At 33.9% G+C, this 19,782-nt stretch overlaps 2 protein-coding genes and 2 non-coding genes across 4 annotated transcripts; 3 read left to right on the top strand and 1 right to left on the bottom strand.

Annotated features, from left to right (window-relative positions):
* Window positions 1-200: 200 nt before the first annotated feature.
* LOC123667028 (single-stranded DNA-binding protein 4) lies at window positions 201-10,646 on the bottom strand. Its single transcript, XM_045601037.1, has 7 exons — window positions 10,224-10,646; window positions 7,424-7,636; window positions 6,175-6,330; window positions 4,975-5,163; window positions 3,001-3,120; window positions 1,564-1,671; window positions 201-334 (listed from the first exon to the last, which is right to left on the bottom strand). Exons 1-7 carry the CDS (start codon window positions 10,567-10,569, stop codon window positions 201-203), a joined length of 1,266 nt encoding a protein of 421 aa, XP_045456993.1. The 5' UTR covers window positions 10,570-10,646.
* Window positions 10,647-11,464: 818 nt separating this feature from the next.
* On the top strand, window positions 11,465-13,711 carry LOC123666671 (60S ribosomal protein L32). Its single transcript, XM_045600739.1, has 3 exons — window positions 11,465-11,673; window positions 12,501-12,610; window positions 13,507-13,711. Exons 1-3 carry the CDS (start codon window positions 11,559-11,561, stop codon window positions 13,684-13,686), a joined length of 405 nt encoding a protein of 134 aa, XP_045456695.1. The 5' UTR covers window positions 11,465-11,558; the 3' UTR covers window positions 13,687-13,711.
* Window positions 13,115-13,250, top strand: LOC123667331. The gene has a single exon (XR_006745422.1). It is a non-coding gene; the product is annotated as a small nucleolar RNA psi18S-841/snoR66 (small nucleolar RNA).
* Window positions 13,712-18,548: 4,837 nt separating the features above from the next.
* Trnas-cga lies at window positions 18,549-18,630 on the top strand. Its single transcript has one exon. It is a non-coding gene; the product is annotated as a tRNA-Ser (tRNA).
* Window positions 18,631-19,782: the final 1,152 nt, after the last annotated feature.

Here is a 19,782-nt window from a genome sequence, read left to right as displayed (position 1 = left end):
AACAATTTTGAAAACGAAAAATTACTATCAGTAGACGATTATCAACTAGTATCCGTAAATTGGGGGCTAAATGAATATTCGGAAATCAAATTAGAAAATCGAGCTTGTGCGGACATTTTGTACTGTCCAGCTCAAAACTTTCCAGCGAGATTGTCCGACAGAGGCCAGTATAAAGACGAGTCGACGCAGTATCAATATTTTCACTGCATGAAGTAGTCCGGGTGGTCTGGATCTTTCTCGAATCGTTTCGCTTCTTCTTGCATACTCTCTTTTATTTTCAAGATGGCCGCCGACTCAGTCTGGTCGTTCTGATCGCCTCCCGGCCCCCCGAAACCTTCGGCGAATACAATCAAACTTTTGTACACATTAACTATTTCTTCTATTTCGTTATTTTATTATAAATCGATGGATCCCGTGACCGATTTTTTTTAAAGAACTTTATTTCTTTAAACGCTTCAGCCTGTAATATCCCACTGCTGGGCATGGGCCTCTTTCCCCATGTAGGAGAAGGATCAGAGCTTAATCCACCACGCTGGTCCAATGCGGGTTGGCGGATATATTCTTTAAAAGTGCAGTATTAATTTAAATTTCACTCTAAAACATGTTTTGCTCATTAAAACTCTAATCACTAAAATTTGGATGTTTGTATAAGGGATCCATCTTTTTATTTTTCGTAATCAATATACATGCAAAGTTATTTCGTTTATATTAATTAAATAATCTTACTTTGTATAATATTAAACAAAGAATAAAAATTGACTAAATAATTATTATATAACTCAACGTTGACGCGGGGCTGTGTGGGTACTTGATGCACTTCGATTTGTTTGTGTAAATGTCACACTGTGACAGTCGCGCGGTAGATGGCGCTCGAGTAACACGTCTTGTTAGCATAACTTAACTTAAATGTGAAAAATAAGTCTTTACGATATATTTTAATTGCAAAAAAAAAACTTACTTAAATGTACCTAGTTTGACAGGAACGAAGTTGCCGTATCTTTAAAGCTCACACAGCAACGCGTCAAGACGGCTTAGAATCTAAATGGGGATAAACCGTGAACCCTGCCCTGATATAAGTGATGCCACAATTGTATGAGAGATTGTAATGAAACTTGTTTCAAAAAACGCCTTTTTCAACAAATGAAATGAAACTAGTGTAGCGCGCGTAGTCATTTAAACGCCTACGATCGCGGGTCCGATTTTCACACTAGACATATGTATATTTATATTTACACAAAATATATCTTTGTGGGTCTTCCCACCTTGCCTTGGAGAGCACGTAAACACGTCTGTCCCAGTTGTTACCATAGACAATCTGATAGCGATCCTTATTGACAGTAAGGAAATTATTCGTCACAAACAATGAAAGCAACTTGATGATATACGCTCCAACCATTCTATATGGAAAACGAGAACTTTGTCCAGCAGTGAAAACATTACAGAAATTAATCATCACACAAACAGAGAGGGCGCCACTGTGCAACCTATCCTTTCTAAAACATTACCTTTCGTTCTAAAACATCGTAACCGATATAAATCTACTCTACTCAACTAGATACTCACTTAAGTTATAATCACCCATGCCGGAGCCGGAGTCCTCGCGCGGCGTCCCGGGCCCTCCTCCGCCGACTCCACCCGGCGACGACTTCATGCCGTCCACGCCGCCCAGCCCTGGGCCCGATACGATACATATGAAGCTTCTGTGCTGTTGCCACGCTAACTTTGCTACTACTGACTTTTCTTTACGGTTTTATGGCTTTGCTAATACTGACGGCTTTACGGCTTTATGGCTTTGCTAAAACTGACTTCTTTACGGATTTATGGTTTTGCTAATACTGACTTCTTTACAGCTTTATGACTTTGCTAATACTGACATTTTTATGAATAATTCATTTATTTATTTGAAGTAGTAGCTTCTAACAGTGCCAAACTAACACAGATGAGTTCGCCAACGTCACGTAGAATGAACAATTATTATTTTACTGTCTCCATTTTTTATGTACGAAATTGTACCATTATTACTTTCGAAAATAAGCTTACTTAATTACAGTTTTCAAAGAAGATTCTTCGATTCTTTCCAGAAGCCTACGCAGTGATATCACTAACAACAACATACTTTCAATACACACTAATCTCATGAATTTTAAGAGTAATTTATTACAAAAATTTACGATCAACGGTGTTTCTTACTAACACATTCTATTTTAGTAAGTCAAAAATTGCTAAATTTTCATTATTTAGGTAAACTTCTTCACAAAGTGTAACACTGGATCATATAAAAAAATCGAATGCTTTAGACTATCTTCTACAAAGTAAGTGAATCAGTCAGTGTTGTTTTATTAGTTAGTAAGTTAGTCAGTAGTTTTTATTTTGAGTTTATAAGTAATATTTGTCAATAATTAGCCTAAATTTGAATACAAAGTTATCAAAACTTTTTCTCGTAGCCTTTTAATTAGAACCATATTTTAATAACACGTATTAATCATATTTCTAAACTCGAAATTTGCGTAACCAAACAGTTATATAAAAATATTAACAACTTGACTGGGGCCGTAACAATATTCGGTTTGCTTCATTCTATATCATACAATTATACATTTCAATTATACAACTGGTATTTGACTTGTGATGAAATATGAAACATCACTAACAATACATGCTTCGATGAAAAAAAAATAATAATAATAAAAATGATGACTTTTCTGGCGACAAACTACTACGTAGAGAGGACACTTTCTAATCAATAATAACTTAAATTACTTAAAAAATATTTTCAACACTGGCATCCCCAGTCATTTTTTAATACAATTAACATATGACATCTGTATTGACATTTCAATTTGGCGGGAAATATTTACACTTTTTTTATCGCATTTTAAACATATAACATTAAATAATATCTTCAGACATTAGTATTATTATATATATTTTTATTGATTATTTTAACAAAGTTGTAAGTCATCAGTAGGTAACATTTCGGAGCCCTATTACGTTAGTAACCTTCGGCGGTGGAGGTTTGAGGCAGGTGCTGCGCCGGCGGCCCGTGCTCCGCGAGCGGGTACTCCGCCCCTAGGGCTCCGGCGCCCACGGGCTTCATCAGCGTGTACATGTTGTCGCCGCCTGCCGCGCAATACGGACGCGTCACGTTTCGTAACATTCTTTTCTCATACGTTTACGACGTAGTCTATCTTTTTTTTTTATTTTTTTTTTTTTTTAATTTTCGTGACTTTTTTAACATTTATTTATTTGAACAGAATTATTACAATTCGAATTAAAAATATTAATATCTTCAAATTTTTTTGTTTCAAACTAAATTGAAACTACAAAGTGCAATGAAAAATGCATTTTTTCCAAATCATATTCGAATTAAATCATTTTTTTTTTCAAAAATTAATTTTTTACTTATACAGAAAAGCAAATAATTTTAATTTTTTAACTTAATTAATTTTAGCACCATAAATCAGAAGTCATAAAACTAATCAAAAAATTGATAGTTTTACAATAAAGAATTAGGTACGTTTAATTACAGAAATATATATATACCTAAACAGTGTCAAATCTACGTAGTAAGTTGTTATCAGTCATTTCCGAGTTTTGTATGAAGCATTGTATATTTTAAATTACATAATATACAAAATTAAAAAAAAATCATCCCCCTTAAAGAAGTTTTCATATTATCAATTGGTTTTATGACTTCTAGCTGGGGATTTTTCAAAATTGTAGTTTCCCAAAAAAAAAAAAACAATCGCTTCGCTATACAAATATTCGAAACAAAAATTTTTTTTCGTGTCTAATTCAACTTAATCAAAAATAGGGATTACTTTTTGACTAATATTAACAGAAATTTTTACAAATATTCACAACTTTAAATTTGGAAATCTACAATTTTAAAACAGAATATCACAAACAACTAATAAAGACCATTAGAATAATAATTAATTTTAAGACCCAAAATATCAAACAACAAACTCTTTATTACTTGTTTATAATGAAAGATTAAAAAAAAATAATCACAAATGTAAAACAGAAATAAAATGAAGCACGTCACCCCAAGCGTGAGTGAATAAAGCTAGAATGAAGCAAGCGGAACAGAAAGATAATTAAAAAAAATGAAGTATAACGTTTGGAAAAGTATTATTTTTAGTATTTTTCGTAATTTCTTTTTACATTTCTGAACGCTTCAGCGAAATTAAACATCTTGTGCCACTTGTCAAATACCTGGTTTAGTGATGTATTAAATAAAACCTGTAAATCTATTTTTTATTTTTTTTTTCGTTAAAATCACTTTTGAATAAAAAAAAATATTTATTTATGAAATAAACCGAATATGTCAATATTAACAGCCCGGTTTAATTTTAACGTGTTAAACATTTTAGCGCACCCTTAAAAAGTGTTGTTAACATTATTAAGTTTTAAGAAAATTTATACGTAAGTAATTTATCTAGATGGTTTTTGGCTGTACAGCAAAATTAGGACATTTTTTTTTTATATTTGAATAGAAATTATTAAATATTATGTTGATCAAAATCTGAAACACTACTTATTTGTTTCTTAGCTAAAATATATCATGTCGTCCCTTTTAAACACAACATTAATTACACGGACAGCATCAGAAAAATAATAAATTAAAATTGAGAGTAGATTATATTTAAGTTTATTTAAGTCCTCTTACTGATGACGTTATCCAAAAGATAAAAATTAATGATTTATTATTCTTTTTACGATCGAATTCAACTATATTTACAAGATATTTCTATTCGTAAATAATCAAAAAGTTGTAATTTATCGATTGAGGAGAAACAGATCCTATTTGGCTATTATGTCCCGCTGTTAAAAGTCTATACGCAACTTATTCGCAGGATAAGGTTTAACCACACCCGGTGAAACCTAAAAGTATTATTAATTAAAAAAATATTTATCGTTATTTCAAAACCAAAAACCCACCACCACACCGTCACCATTAAAATGTCTTACCGGAATTCGACGAATCCTGGGGGCTTGGCATTATCGGTGTCGGGGGCCCGGGGGGCCCGTTAGAGCCCGGAGGCGCTCCGTACGCGCCGGGCGAGCCCCCGCTGTAGTTGAGAGGGGCGGAGCCCCCAGCGGCACCCCCGCTGCCGCCGGCCCATGCGCCTCGTGGACCCATCCCCATTGGTGGCATACCTGATTATGATTTTATTGATTACTTTATTATTTTTAATATATTTATTGACATTGATTGGAATTAAATTTACCAATATGCTTATTTTTTTTTTTTTTGATTGATCGATTCAGAAAGGATATTTGTAAGGGAATTTTACTCTTATCAATATCTTAATATGGGAGAGAGGAGAGAGAGAGACGAGAGAGGGGAGAGAGAGGGATGAGAGAGGGGGGAGAGAGGGATGAGAGAGGGGGGAGAGAGGGATGAGAGAGGGGGGAGAGAGGAGAGAGGGATGAGAGAGGTAAGGAGAACCGTCTCTACATGTTAAATTCTCTGCATGTAAGAAACTAATTGTCAAAAGGTGGACTGGGTGTTTGTGCAGTCCTAATGGGTCTCCCCACCATGCCTCGGAGAGCACTTTAAGCCTATCGGTCCCGGTTGTTATCATGTACACCTGATAGCGATCGTTACTCATAGTAGCATTGGAGCAGCATGGTGGATTAAGCTCTGATCCTTCTCGGGTTCGATCCTCAAACATGACAACCATTTCTATTGGCCATACACATGCTTGCCGTGGTCTGGGTGTTTGTGCAGTCCTTCTGAGTCTCCCCACCGTGCCTTGGTGAGCACGTTAAGCTGTTGGTTCCGGTTGTTATCATGTACACCTGATAACGATCGTTGCTCATAGTAGGGAATATATCCGCCAACACGCATTGGAACAATGTGATATTTCTCCTAAATGGAGAAAGAGGCTTATGCCCAGTAGTGGGATATTCCAGGCTGAAGCGATTGAAGCGAGTCAAATTGTAGTCAAAAAGAATTTAAAAAAGGTTCTCTATTTTCATAATTTTTGGTTTTCTCTAATTTAATCTTTTAAATAAGGTCGAATTTCGACCTCTGGGCGACTACTAGTGAGAGTTATAAGACATTAAAGTTTTAAGTAACTAGTATATTACTACGAGACAGTTTTTAACAATTTTTTACCTATTCTCTATATTAAAAATTTAAATATTGAAATATGAATGTCTTACCTGGAGCCTGCGGCGGGGGGCCTCGCATGCCGGCCGCGTAGGCCCCCGGGCTCATGGGGCCCATGCCGGGCCGCGGGGGCGTCATGCGGGGACCTCCCAGCATCGCGCCACCGCCCCCGCCACCACGCTCCAGCGAGTTCCCCATCATACCCTGGCCTGGGGGTGGTGAATTACATAATAATACTAGCTGAGCTTTTAATAGGGCACCGCAGGATATACCCTGAAAAAAAGCTCTGGACCAGCCTGTCTGGGAAGTACCTAAACATTACATAGGATCACAGCTACATAATACTGCACTAAAATAGTATTGTGAGTAAAATAGTATAGTAAGGTAGTCGAGCTCTTGGAGAGCTCTTCGAGAGCTTGGGACTCTTGGCTTTTGGCTTTTTACTATAATGTTTTTTTTAATTTGCCTTTTAACACTTTTTTGCCATTAATACTGTTAAAATTATATTTTACCAGATATTAATACAAAAATTTTTTTATTAATAAAAATATTGTTCTAATACTGTGAGTATTGCGCATGTGTAGATATAGGTATGTATTTATATGGTAGTATATATTATAATAATTATAGATTATATTACATTTTTAAGCTGCACAAGCCCTTAAGTTCAACAAGCTTGTTTCTGGTGGGTAGTCTGGAAGAGATCACTATCTAGTGATAAGACCGCCCGTTGCATGCGATGTAATTATTATTTTTTCCCTTTAAGCTTTATTCTTATGTAATTGTTGTACATTACTGTGTGCAATAAAGTTATTTATTATTATTATTATTATTACTATTATTGTTGTATAACCCCTTTTATAAGAAGAATAAATCTATATTTATAAAATTTAAATAAGACCTGTTAGTCGCAAGAGAATGTCTCGACTGATAATTTTGATTTTTTAATATTTGTAGAAATCCAAAGGTTTAAAACGTGAAAAAGATGAAAAAGAATAAATAAATTTGCGAGGAACATAATAAGATTAACAATTTTATTTTCCCATACAAACTTTCAACCTATCTGTGTATGTATCTGCATTCAGTAATTATAAGCTGATGTGTACAAATATGAATTTTTTGTACAAAATTTTTCAGCTAATTTTTTTTTCTTTTTTAGTTTTCTGTTAATTTTTAATTATTGAACTTTGACAATATTTAATTCTGAGGCTGTAAAAAGTTCTCCAGGTCAACTTAGTCAGTAGTCTTATAACAATTATTATATTTACCCTACATAAATAGAATTTCTTCTTTATATCATACCTGGAGGTCCATTAAAATCGTTTCCCATGCCCATCCTGACTGCTGATCTCGGTCCACCGGAGTACCAAGGTCCGATAAAGGGTTGTCCTGTCCCCATTAGCTGAGGCTGTGGTCCATGAGGCGATGGTTGTGATCCTGGATGCGGTGCGGGTGGGGACGGCCGGAGCGAGGAATTGGGGAAGAAACCCGGTGGCATACCACCTCCACCCATTCCTAAAACATTTATTTGTATTTTTATTAACATGTTGAACGCCATATGGGACACCGGTTGAGCCTCACTTGTTTCCATGGGGCCAGTTTAAAAGTCCTTATTTACAAAATTTTTATGACAAGTTTTTATTGCACTACCATACCCATCTTAAGGATCTTACTTATTTTCCTTACACTATTTGACATATTTATAACTTAAAAAATTGTGTGTCGACTACATGGTGTCTACATGGCCCAAAAAGAAAAACTAAATAATCAAGGAGACGTTCAACGTGTTAACAACACTATAAAAACACTAATAAACGCAATTAGTAACTAAATGTTTATTTTATTTAATTAATTCTTTGACAGTAGTCAAATTTGGTAGATTTTGAGACTGTAAACCAAGTCTTCTCAACCACAAGTTTAATTTTGTCTAGTTTTTGAACATAAGATACTCTTTTTTTTATAAAAGTAAAAATTACTAAAAAAATATACAATAATTATTAATGTAATTTCTTAAATTTGGGGTTTTATTGCGAATGTATTGAGAGTAATTAAAGTAGGAATTGCCATTGTCGTTTGGCACGACTGTTAATAAGGTTGTGCAGCCTTGCTATAAAACATACTTATACCAAATGGAAACAAAGTAGAACATTAAATTCTTGAGATCATTATTTATTACACAGTATCTAATACTACCTGAGCATTATGATTTCTACCAGGTAATTTCCGATTTAGTGGCAATGTAGATAAACATGTGTATTATTCTGAATGCACAGCAATCTATTATACAAAGTTCCATCACCATCAGTTCAGTAGTTTATGCGTAAAAGAGTTTATAATGTTAGTAGGAAAAGCAGGACCCAATGTGTTGTTAATACTTGAAATAAAGAAACAAAGCAAACAATAATGTTTAATACAAAATTTTAACTGTTTCCACTGTCTTTATCTTATGTTATTTTTGAAATTTTGTTTTTAATCTAACTTTTACTACTAACATACATGAATTAAATACATTTGGACTATTTATATAAACTATTATTATAAAGAAATAATTGTACAATGTAGATCGACGAAAAAATAGTCATATAACTACGCGTTTTCAAAGATTACTCAAAAAGTAGTTCTCAGATCTTGATAAAATTTAAATGTGACCACATGATAAACATCCGCTTTTGATAAAATTAAAAATTATCAAAATCGGTACACCCAGTAAAAAGTTATTGCGGATTTTCGAGAGTTTCCCTGGATTTCTCTGGGATCCCATCATCAGATCCTGGTTTCCTTATCATGGTACCAAACTAGGGATATCTTCTTTCCAACAAAAAAAGAAATATCAAAATCGGTACATCCAGTAGAAAGTTATGCGGTATAATACAACGTAGGTCGACGAAAAAAACGTCAAGTAAAAACGCATTATTAGATATAACTCGAAAACTAGTTGTTAGATCTCAAATGAATTTAAATGGGACCAATTGGCACATACCACCTTTCGATTAAAAAAAAATTGTCGAAATCGGTCCATCCGGTCAAAAGTTCTGATGTAACATACATAAAAAATAAAAAAAAATACAGTCGAATGGAGAACCTCCTCCTTTTTTGGAAGTCGGTTAAAAATTGATTTCTTTTGTAATGGAATAACTCTTAAAAACTACTGGACCAATTTCAAAAATTTGTATAAAGTGGTGTAAAGTCAGTTCTATGTAATATTTTTTTATAAACTCGATCGGCACATGTGACACAACTGATGGTAAGATATTACCAAAGCTTATAGAGGCCTACAACACCAGAAGCATCACAAGAGTCTTGCCCACTCTATCCCCCAGCAGCTCTGATCACCTTACCCACCACAGGAACACAAAACTGCTCGAAAATATTCATGCAAATAAATGTGTTTTCTTTCAAGACCCAACTCAAATTTGCCTTTTTTCATCTGAAGAGTCGGGCAGTAACTAACAAAAACTATATAAGCTTATGGCACTGCTCACACATTACCATTGCATTTGCAACATCGCCGAAACATTAGAGACACAAATGAAAATCAATAAGCATGGTACATGCTCTTTTTTAAAGATTAATAAAAAACTGATGTCTATGATATTTCTTCTGTTTCTGTACTTTATAAATAATTTATTATATTATAAGTAAAATTATATAATTTAAAAGATTTCTATTGTACTAGTAGTCAAAAATGTATAAAATGAATGGGATTGGGGGCTTATGGTGAACACATGTTAATTATTAAAATTTACTTTTCATGTGTTAAATTTAGACAATATTCTGTGCATCTCTAACTTAATTTAACAAGGTTAGTTAAATTAAACATAATAATTGAATATTTATCATCAATTAATATGTCTTTTTTGATAATTCCATCCATTTGTACTACACATGGCCTTCACATGTTACTGTGTCATTTCAAACAATTAAATAGCTTTATTAGATTGTGAGTGATAAGCAAGTGAGATTACAGTACTAGGTCTTTTCGTAACACGTTAACACAGCCGTATTTACTTAAAATGATAAGAAAAAATTTGCCCAAGAAAGTGTGACACACAATATAAAAACCGTATTTCTTGCCATTCTACTTATGAAACAAGCAACTTACCGTCGTTTGGGGGCGCCGGGCCGGCGTTGTGGCCGATACCGTTAACACCATATCCAGAATTAACGAATCCATAATCGTGGAATGCTTTTGCTTCAGAGGAGTGCTCGCAAGTATCTCGCCTCTCCGGCGCCGCGCAGTATAGGTCCCAGAAAACACACCACCACGAATGGAGGAACCCAGGTGGCTCGCCGAGGGTTATGTTCTTCTCCCATCGTATTTCTGAAAGGAAAGTCTGCGCCGCTTTCTGGGCCCCGACGTGTAGCAAGTATTCGTAGACATATAGGGCCAGCTTTTCGCGAGCCTGAGCGTCCGAAGGTACCGTAGAGCCTTTGCCCTTGGCATACATATCGACTGGAAGCCGACGTTTATGTTAAAATTGTTTATTATTTACATTAACGCTTTATATCAATAAATTCAACTTCACAAAATGTCATTGATCGATGGCGACATTTGGCGTCTGTGGCATAGACAATCAGATTGTTCTCAATTTCAGGAGCGCATCTTTTGAATTGTCATTTTCTATACTCTATGATGCATACAGTCAAAAAATATAAATAAAATACTAAACGTTTACTGTGTCACATAATACTTACGGCTCTAATCAGTTTCTTGTTTTATATGATATTTCACCAATTATATGCGACTCATTTTTAAAGTGTTGAAGTTTGATTATAGCGCTAAAACTTAGTAAATAGTCTATATACACTTGTATAATTACTCGTATTTAATTATAATTGCGAAATGCGAGAGAATTTCATGTTTTAATAACTGTATTAATTATGTTTCTGCATCTTCATAGTTAATAATTACCGATATCTCATATGAAGTACAAATATAACATTTCTCGATGTAGAACCAATCAATATAACTGTAATACATTGATTACAGTACTTTCTACAGTTAGAGCCTGTTTCACCAGTTGTGGATAACGCTATTAGATGAATGACGATTGAATCTCAATTGAAACTTATTTCGAATCGAGTTTCACTGTATTTATTAGATATTTATGATCATAAATATACCAAAAACTTGTAGTTTATTCATTGAGGTGAAAATCTTAGGATGGCCCTATTCTACCTCCTGCTGCTAAAGTTTAATCGTAACTTATTTGCAGGATAAACTTTATCCACAAGTGGTGAAACAAGCCCTTAGCCTTTAAACTTTTAAACATCATAGACAATTTTTATTTTACGTTTTTATTGACATACATTAAGACTGACAGTGAAAACGCACAAAGTCTAGGAATATTTGTACTTGTCTATTCGTTCTTCCTTTTCGTGCGGCCGTGTCACCGCGTGGTTCGCAGCCGCGTTTCGTGAAAGAAACAATTTCAAAATGGCTATCAGACCTGTGTACAGGCCTAAAATCGTCAAAAAAAGGACGAAAAGATTTATCAGACATCAATCTGATAGATATGACAAACTTAAGCGTAACTGGCGTAAACCTAGAGGTATGTTTAAATGTTTTTGACCGTATACCAACCAACTGCCAGAACTTTTTCATTGGTGAAAGAAGACTAATACAAAATGCTTGCTTAATATTTCATTAGTATTTTTAGCAAATCATTTATAATAAGCTGATTAGTAGCTATTACCTTATAGGGGTTGCGACCAACAAAAAGAATCCGTTCGTTTATAGGTTATAATACTTAATGTGTTTCGTGATTCAAAAGTTAAGTCGATCAACTAACTTAATATAAATGCTTTTTAAATTAATATCATTAGTAAATAACGCAAGGGCACTCTGTTTTATTCATTTTCGATATGAGATCGCAATTTGTAATCTTGCAATAGCATTATATGTTAGCCCGCCTCCGCGGCTCCGCCAGCTGAACGCTAAATCTGTTTGTTGACCGGTGGGACTCGCCACTAATGTATCGACGGGTCCAGATTCATTGAAAACCAAATTGTGTTATAGTGTGTTGTACTAACATTAGTTTCTAAGTTTTTATATGTTACTAACATTTTTATGGATGTTAATCTGAAATAAATAAATATTATTATTATTAGTACTATTATACCCTATTCTGGAAGCCTTAACTATCCTCATTCACTCATAATAATAGTTACATTCGTCGAATAACTTGAGCACTCACGTTATAGTGTTCTAAAATTCCAAAAATACAAATTCAATATACATACTTACCAAAACTTTATTTTTAAGTTTTAACGATTTTAAAATAATGTAGAATAAACAAGTGCCTATTTGCCGATATAACTATTATTTGTTGGTATATTGATTTTTGTATTTCAAAATGGCACATGTTTATAATTTCAGGTATTGACAACAGAGTGCGTAGGCGTTTCAAGGGCCAGTACTTGATGCCCAGCATCGGTTATGGTTCAAATAAAAAGACCCGTCACATGCTCCCCAACGGCTTCCGTAAGGTGAGGATATAATCAATTTTCAATCTGGTATAGGTCTAATAGTTACCAATAGCTTACAATAGTACCAAGTGTTTCAGAGAGCATATTAAGCTGTCTTTTCTGGTGGTTATTATAGCAATTTGGCTTATTGTATTCAAAATATGAGTTTTTGGAGTGAAACTTCTTTAGAAGCGTTGTGATTCTGAACTTGGATGACACGAAAATGCATCACGATGCAGAAAGATACACATAAATGTATAGGAGAAAGAATACATTACTGTTCAAAATGCGTAAGCGACGCTTTTTACATGGCGCTTACAACCTTTTTCACGACACCGTGATCATCGTCGATAAAACAGATCGCAACAGCCTCCCTTCCTACGATTTTTCACAAGTTTCACTTCTGCCGAATTTTATACACACAAATTTTTTTTCCATTCAAATACACGAGTTTGACAGTTTGCGAGATAAAAAAAACATCTGTCGAGTTATAGCTAGTTATTTTATAGTATTTAATAAACTTTTTGCAAGGGCACTCTGTGTTAATCATGTCTCATATGATATCACAATTTGTTACCTTGCTATAGTAAAACTATTATACCCTATTCTGGATGGCTAATTATTGTCAATTCAGTCATAATAATAGTGACATTTACTCTAATACAAGCTGACACGGCGAGTTTTGTACTGCCATTTTTTATATGTAGCAGGATAAATACAAAACGAGTCAAATCCATCTATTTAAATAAAAAAGAATCTAAGGAAAGAAAAGGAACATGTCTAAGATAAATGTTCTGTTCTGTAATTCAATAAATTATATGTTTACGACAAAATATGGCGGTAGGAAGTTCAAAGGCTTATAAAAATTAAATATATATTACATATAGCGAAAATGATCAAAATTATAATAATTTCAGGTCCTCATCCACAACGTTCGAGAGCTCGAAATCCTCATGATGCAGAACAGAAAATACTGTGCAGAGATCGCCCACGGAGTATCTTCCAAGAAACGGAAGACAATCGTTGAGCGCGCCCAGCAGCTCAGCATCAGAGTGACCAACGCTGCCGCGCGTCTCCGTAGCCAGGAGAGCGAATAAACTAAAATAAATTTATAAAAACCTACACAATCGTTTTTTTTTTTTTTAATCCTACATACTGATCCGACAGACGTCATTTCTTAATTTTTTCACTATAGCAAAATAACAAATTGTGATATCACATAAAACATGATTAACACAGAGTGCCCTTGTAAAAAGATAATTAAATTCTATAAAATAACTAGCTATAAATCGACAGATGTTTTTTTTACCTCGCAAACTGTCAAACTATTGTTTTTATAAATTTAAATGGGAAAAAATGTGTGCGTGCAAAATTTGCCCATGAAATTGGATTTTGTTTATATTATTTGTATAATAATAAATACAACAAACATTTTAAACAATCTGTTTTAAAATTTTATAAATAATTTCAATTATATAAGAAATATAATTAACGAGCTTTATAAAAAAACATTGATAATTGAACCATCAAGAAAACTTCACGTTAAGCGTAAACTATTGTTGTAATTTTTCTTTAAAGTAGATATATTTTTTTTTAAATATTGCGCACTATTCCGTAAATTCAAAAAAATTCGTAAAAATTTGGAGCTTACTGTCTTTATCTTTCTTAATTCAATTCTAATCTCTCTCTATTCTAGTACGTAATGAGCCTGTGAATGTGATGATGATTTTTTGTTCGATGAAGGAATTAGCATCATTCTGTTTCTCTCTTCACAATGAGCTTCCATAGCCACCGTAATTTTTTATTTTTATTATTTTCTTTGGCTGCATCAGCTTTTAATACGAAAGCCAAACATTATTAGGTTTAGAATTCGACGCCGTTTATTATTGCACTCGGATTTACATTTATCTACCTTTTCTGACCTGGCTGCAGGTAAGTATGGCAAATTGGCAATCATAGAGATGGGTGCCTACTACAGTAAGGTATATAATATAAAATATTGACGGTTTTAGCTTACTACGTGTAATTAACATGAGAGGCTAAAAATTATATAAAAAAATAGTTGTTAATTAAGTATCATTAATTGCAGCTGACTCGTGGTGGCAGAGGTTGTTTTTATACATTCATAATATTAAAATGAGCCCATAAAAAAATGTTTCATCTAATTAACAGATGAGGGTATATTTTTCTAATCCCGAATCTTAGACCAAATAGACAAGTACAAATATTTAACCCTTTTCACCGCCTGAGTCGGATTCATCCGACAAAAAATTTCGAGTTATTCCACCTCAGTCGGATTTATCCGACACAAAACCCTGTGTACTATATACCTATTCAATTCCTAAACGTATTATGATGTTTTAGCCTAAAATACATTTTTTTTTTTCGAAAGTTACCTATTCAACCTTTTAATTAGTGTTACAAATCAGATTTACTATATAAAGAAACAAAATAAAATATTATTTCAATTAAGGTAAATTTACTAACATTATCCCGGAGAAAGTGTATTGACTTCCAACGCCCATGTCGTATTTATCCGACAGTAGAGTGAGACATAATCTTAGAATTTATAAGATATGGAATATTTATAAACAAAAATATTATAATTTATTACCAATTTTTTATACCAAGTTATTAAACACGACCGTTCATGACGTCACAACCGTAAGGAATGTTCCATTAGTGTTGTGCGTGTTTTTATGATATAGTAGTGAGTTAGTAAGTTTTACGTTCGTGTTTTTAAAATTGAAATTTACCATAACGACTACTGAAGGAGAATTAATACGAATTCTAGAAAGTGATGACTATGACGAATTTGTGTCAGACGAAGAATTTGATATTGATGAAGAGGTAATTTCTAATTAATAAATCTTATTAAATTGTTTTATTTAAATTTATTGTGCAGTGACAATAATGTTCTATTGAATATCATTGTGCAGTGAGAAACGAACATCATTTTAATACGTAATGCTCGTGCAAAAGACGTAACACAAATTAACACAAAATCAAGAGACTTTCAGCCCGTGTCCATCTCCAGAGTATTAATTTTTTTATGAAGAAATAACAATCAAGACTGATTAAGTATGTTTAAAGACTGATTAACGTATGTTTGAAGATTAATTTATGTGCGGTACTATACTTAATAAAGAAATTAAACCTTTGATTAAAATTTTGTAATTTTTATTTATTTCATTACTTTGTTTATCGATAATTATACTTCATAACATTATGCAAAATTGTACCTAAAGGTTGCTGGGCGCTACAGGCACTTCACACGAATGATGACATGGCGGTTAAAGGGTTAAAGCTGTAGCAAACCGTTTGTATGCGACTTTGGTATGCGGTACTGAGTAACGAGGGCCCCATCTAGTACCGAGTCACAAAACGTTACATACGAATGCATTTCGTTACTCGCATTTTTCATAGTAAGTATAAGTACCGTGTACAGTACCATTGATCCGTGTATTGAAAGTTGAAACATTAGCTGATCGTATGTTTTACGCATGCGCACGTTTATTCAAATTGGTAAAAGTACCTATGTTTACAAAGAGCGATGTTTGTTTATTAAGTAAAGTATAATTTGGAATTTCATTTTAAGAACAAAAGATTTTTGGTGTTATTTTAATTTCGTTTGAAACATGTTTTATACAGTTTTTTTCATTCTATGTAAAACTATTTTTATATTGATTTATAGTATAAAAGTAGCCTAAGTTACTCTTTATTACATCAGCTATCTGCCAGTGAAATTCCTGTCAAAATCGGTCTAGCCGTTTCAGAGATTAGCCGGAACAAACACAGACAGACAAAAATCGTAAAAATGTATTTTTGGTATATGTACCGAGTATACATCCATATGCATTTAGTAAGTAGTATTTATTGTTTTTATTGAGTTTTTATTAGTTACGTAGAGCTGTCCCTGACCCTAAAAATTAGACTACTACCTTCTCGGCTTATTCGGATTAATTCGAACCTTTGTGAGGGAGACAAACAGTGCTTGGGTTGCATGCGAGTGAAAGGACGGAGAAGGAGAAGGAAAATGCCAAGTTGTCACTACTGGACTGGACATTTGTTTTATGCTTATCTTCAGTAACAGGATTGGGGTCTTCCTCTGCTCGAGCCAACAACGCTAGTACCAGGTTATCTGCCCTCTGGGTAAGCTTGGTGAACTCAAATAAATACTCGATAATCAGGGTGACGCGCGTTCGGGTATCTCTCCCGACAAAGTGCTGCGGCAGCGCTAGCATTGCCGTTTACATTCCGTTAATAAAATGCATGTAAGCATACTCTCGAGGTGTATAAATTCTTCGCGACAACATACAGTCTTAATGATAAGTTCCCCGCACCAAGATGACAAAAAATTGTATTGGCCATGCTGATGTTTGCCGTGGTCTGGGTGTTTGTGCAGTCCTTGTGGATCACCCTACCGTGCCTCGGAGAGCACGTTATGCCGTCGGTCCCGGTTGGTCTCATGTACACCTGATTGCGATCGTTACTCATAGTAGGGAATATATCTGCCAACCCGCATTGGAGCAGCGTGGTGGATTAAGCTCTGATCCTCGTCCTACATGGGGAAAGAAGCCTATACCCAGCTGTAGGATATTGCAGGCTGAAGCGAGCGTTTACCTGGTTGATCTCAACTGATAAATTATACTTAGGTACCTATTACTTAATAATAATTTTGTTAAAAAAAATATAAATATGAAATAATATGTGACGTGTCACATAAATTAGAAGAGAGTAGACCTAAGGGAAGACTGGTTTTCGCGTGGATAATTCTATGTAGAGATATCCTGTAATCCTGTTCGAAAGTAAGCTTTGCTTTTGTAAGCAGTCTGGTCGCTCTAACGAACAAAAGTCGAACTATAAATGTAGTGTACAGAGGTCCTAAATTAACGTAATCTTTCTAATTGTTCACTATTCAGGATCTGTTGTAAAATATAATCAATCTCTACATGAATTAAGCCGCAGACAACAACTAGTAATATATAATTCTATATTTTACACAATTTTAGTGTCGATCCAGAGAGTTACTGAACTATTTCGGTATCTATAGGTGTAGTAGTAAATTTATCATTATTATTTTACATTTATGTAAAGTAAATCAAGTCAAAAAATCAATTAAGTATGATCGCTTTATCGCTCTTCGCAATTTTAACTAATTTGTTATATTTGAAATTTAATATTTAAACTTAATTGAATAGGTACATAGTTAACTTATTTTCGAAACAATTTCGTAATATGTCTAAGCTGATTATTCGCCAATAGTGCGTGTTTCTATTCGCGTGTTTGCATGTAATAAGTCTCCCTTTGCCGAACAACTTACTGTCATAGGAGGACGGCATTATACCTTAAACACCAAGCAAAAATATTTAGAATATATTTATGAGGCTTTTTCAAATAACTAACATCATGACTTAGTATAAAACAAAGTCGCTTCTTGCTGTTTGTTTGCTTAGATCTTTATAACTACGCAACGGGTTTTGATGCGGTTTTCTTTAGTTAATAGAGTGAGTCCAGAGGAAGGTTTATATGTATAATACATGCAAAATATAGTAGAGGGACACTGATAGTTATCGCAACCATGCAAAGCCGGGGCGGGTCGCTAGTCAGTACTTAAAATAAATGTTTTTTAGCGTGCCTTAGTATTGCTCTTGTTGTCTTTTACACTACAATTATACAGACTATACAAAGGAAAACCTTACATGTAAATATTAGCATCAATACGTAGATACGAAGTAAGCCTACAGGCTGTACAGCCTGGTATAGCCCTGTAGGGTTGTATTACATGTATTATAAACCTTAATATTTACAGCACATAGAATTTGTATTGTATGTTTGGTGAATAATTGAAGCCGTGTACTTTTCGAAAAAGTGGTTTTTTTAATGTTACAAACAGACATTCCAATTTTATTTATTTGTATAGAAAATGTGATTCACAATTTGTAAATGTTGATATAACGCAGTCGTGGCCGAGTGGTTAAGGCGTCTGACTCGAAATCAGATTCCCTCTGGGAGCGTAGGTTCGAATCCTACCGGCTGCGATATTCTTTTGACAAATAAGTTTGTGAATATAATGTAAAAGCTATACTTGTTGTACACCTATAAAAATAAAAACAAGAATGGAAAAAGAAAGACGACCTTAAAAAATCAAAGAAATCTTAAAAGGGTCAAAGAGGGATTAATGATGCTACTTCAATAGAGGCCGGCCGTAAAATAATACGTCATGCGGAATTTTACTGTTTTGGAGCCCCCGTGTCATACTTTTAGTGACTCCCCGACAAACTTAAGACCCCTATAAATTATTAAAAAATAAGACACATATATGAACATTTGTTTTTTTTTTTTATTACGAAGATAAAAAACAAAGCTCTCAGTGAAAGAAAACTGATTTGCGAACTTATTTTATGGATAAAACAATAGGATTCGATCGAAACTCTTCGCAAACCATCATAAAAATAACTTTTTACTGTTGCATAAAACCATCCAAATATGGCAGATCATTGGCAAACGGTATGATTATGATTTTATTTTTTACGATGCACGCGCCCGTACCAAGTACGGCTCGTTAAATTTTTCGTAAAGGCTGTTCTTATAATTAAAAAATTTATTAAAAAGTAATGAAATTATCAAAAAAAAAAAAAACAGCTAGCTGAAAATAAGTTGTTAAACGATGACGAAAACGGAAGATCTCGATATATTTTTTTTGTGCGTGGTATAACTTTACCGGGTGTAGGTGCCGGTTGTTATGGTTCTTTTTTTTTTATTCGAAAGCTGTCGTCTGTCGTATGGACCAATTAACTTTGATTGATATCTGGCGAGTAAGTACTTTTTGAGTTATTCTTAATAATGCGTATAAAAAAATATATGTATAAAAAATACAGAAAAAATCTCATAAAACATGGACAAATGCAGACCAAATTTTCATACTGAGTTATGAGAGTCTATGAGGCGATGGACTATTTTTCGATTACCTACAATGTATTACCTACTAGCCAATGTAACCTGAAGTCGGTTTTTCGTTCTTTCGCTAGGTAACACAATTATCATATGTACAAAATATATTCATTTAGGATTGGCTGTGTTTCACATAACCGCCGGCTGATATAGATATATATCTTAATCAGTACAAAACTAATAATTGTCCTTGCCCGCAAAGAAAAAACAAAACGACTTCAATTACATCGACAAGTAAT

The sequence above is a fragment of the Melitaea cinxia genome, chromosome 27, assembly GCF_905220565.1.
Source record: "Melitaea cinxia chromosome 27, ilMelCinx1.1, whole genome shotgun sequence".
NCBI lineage: Eukaryota > Metazoa > Arthropoda > Insecta > Lepidoptera > Nymphalidae > Melitaea > Melitaea cinxia.
The sequence above is the reverse complement of the archived record's forward strand: the minus strand, read 5'-3'. Positions and strand labels throughout refer to the sequence as shown.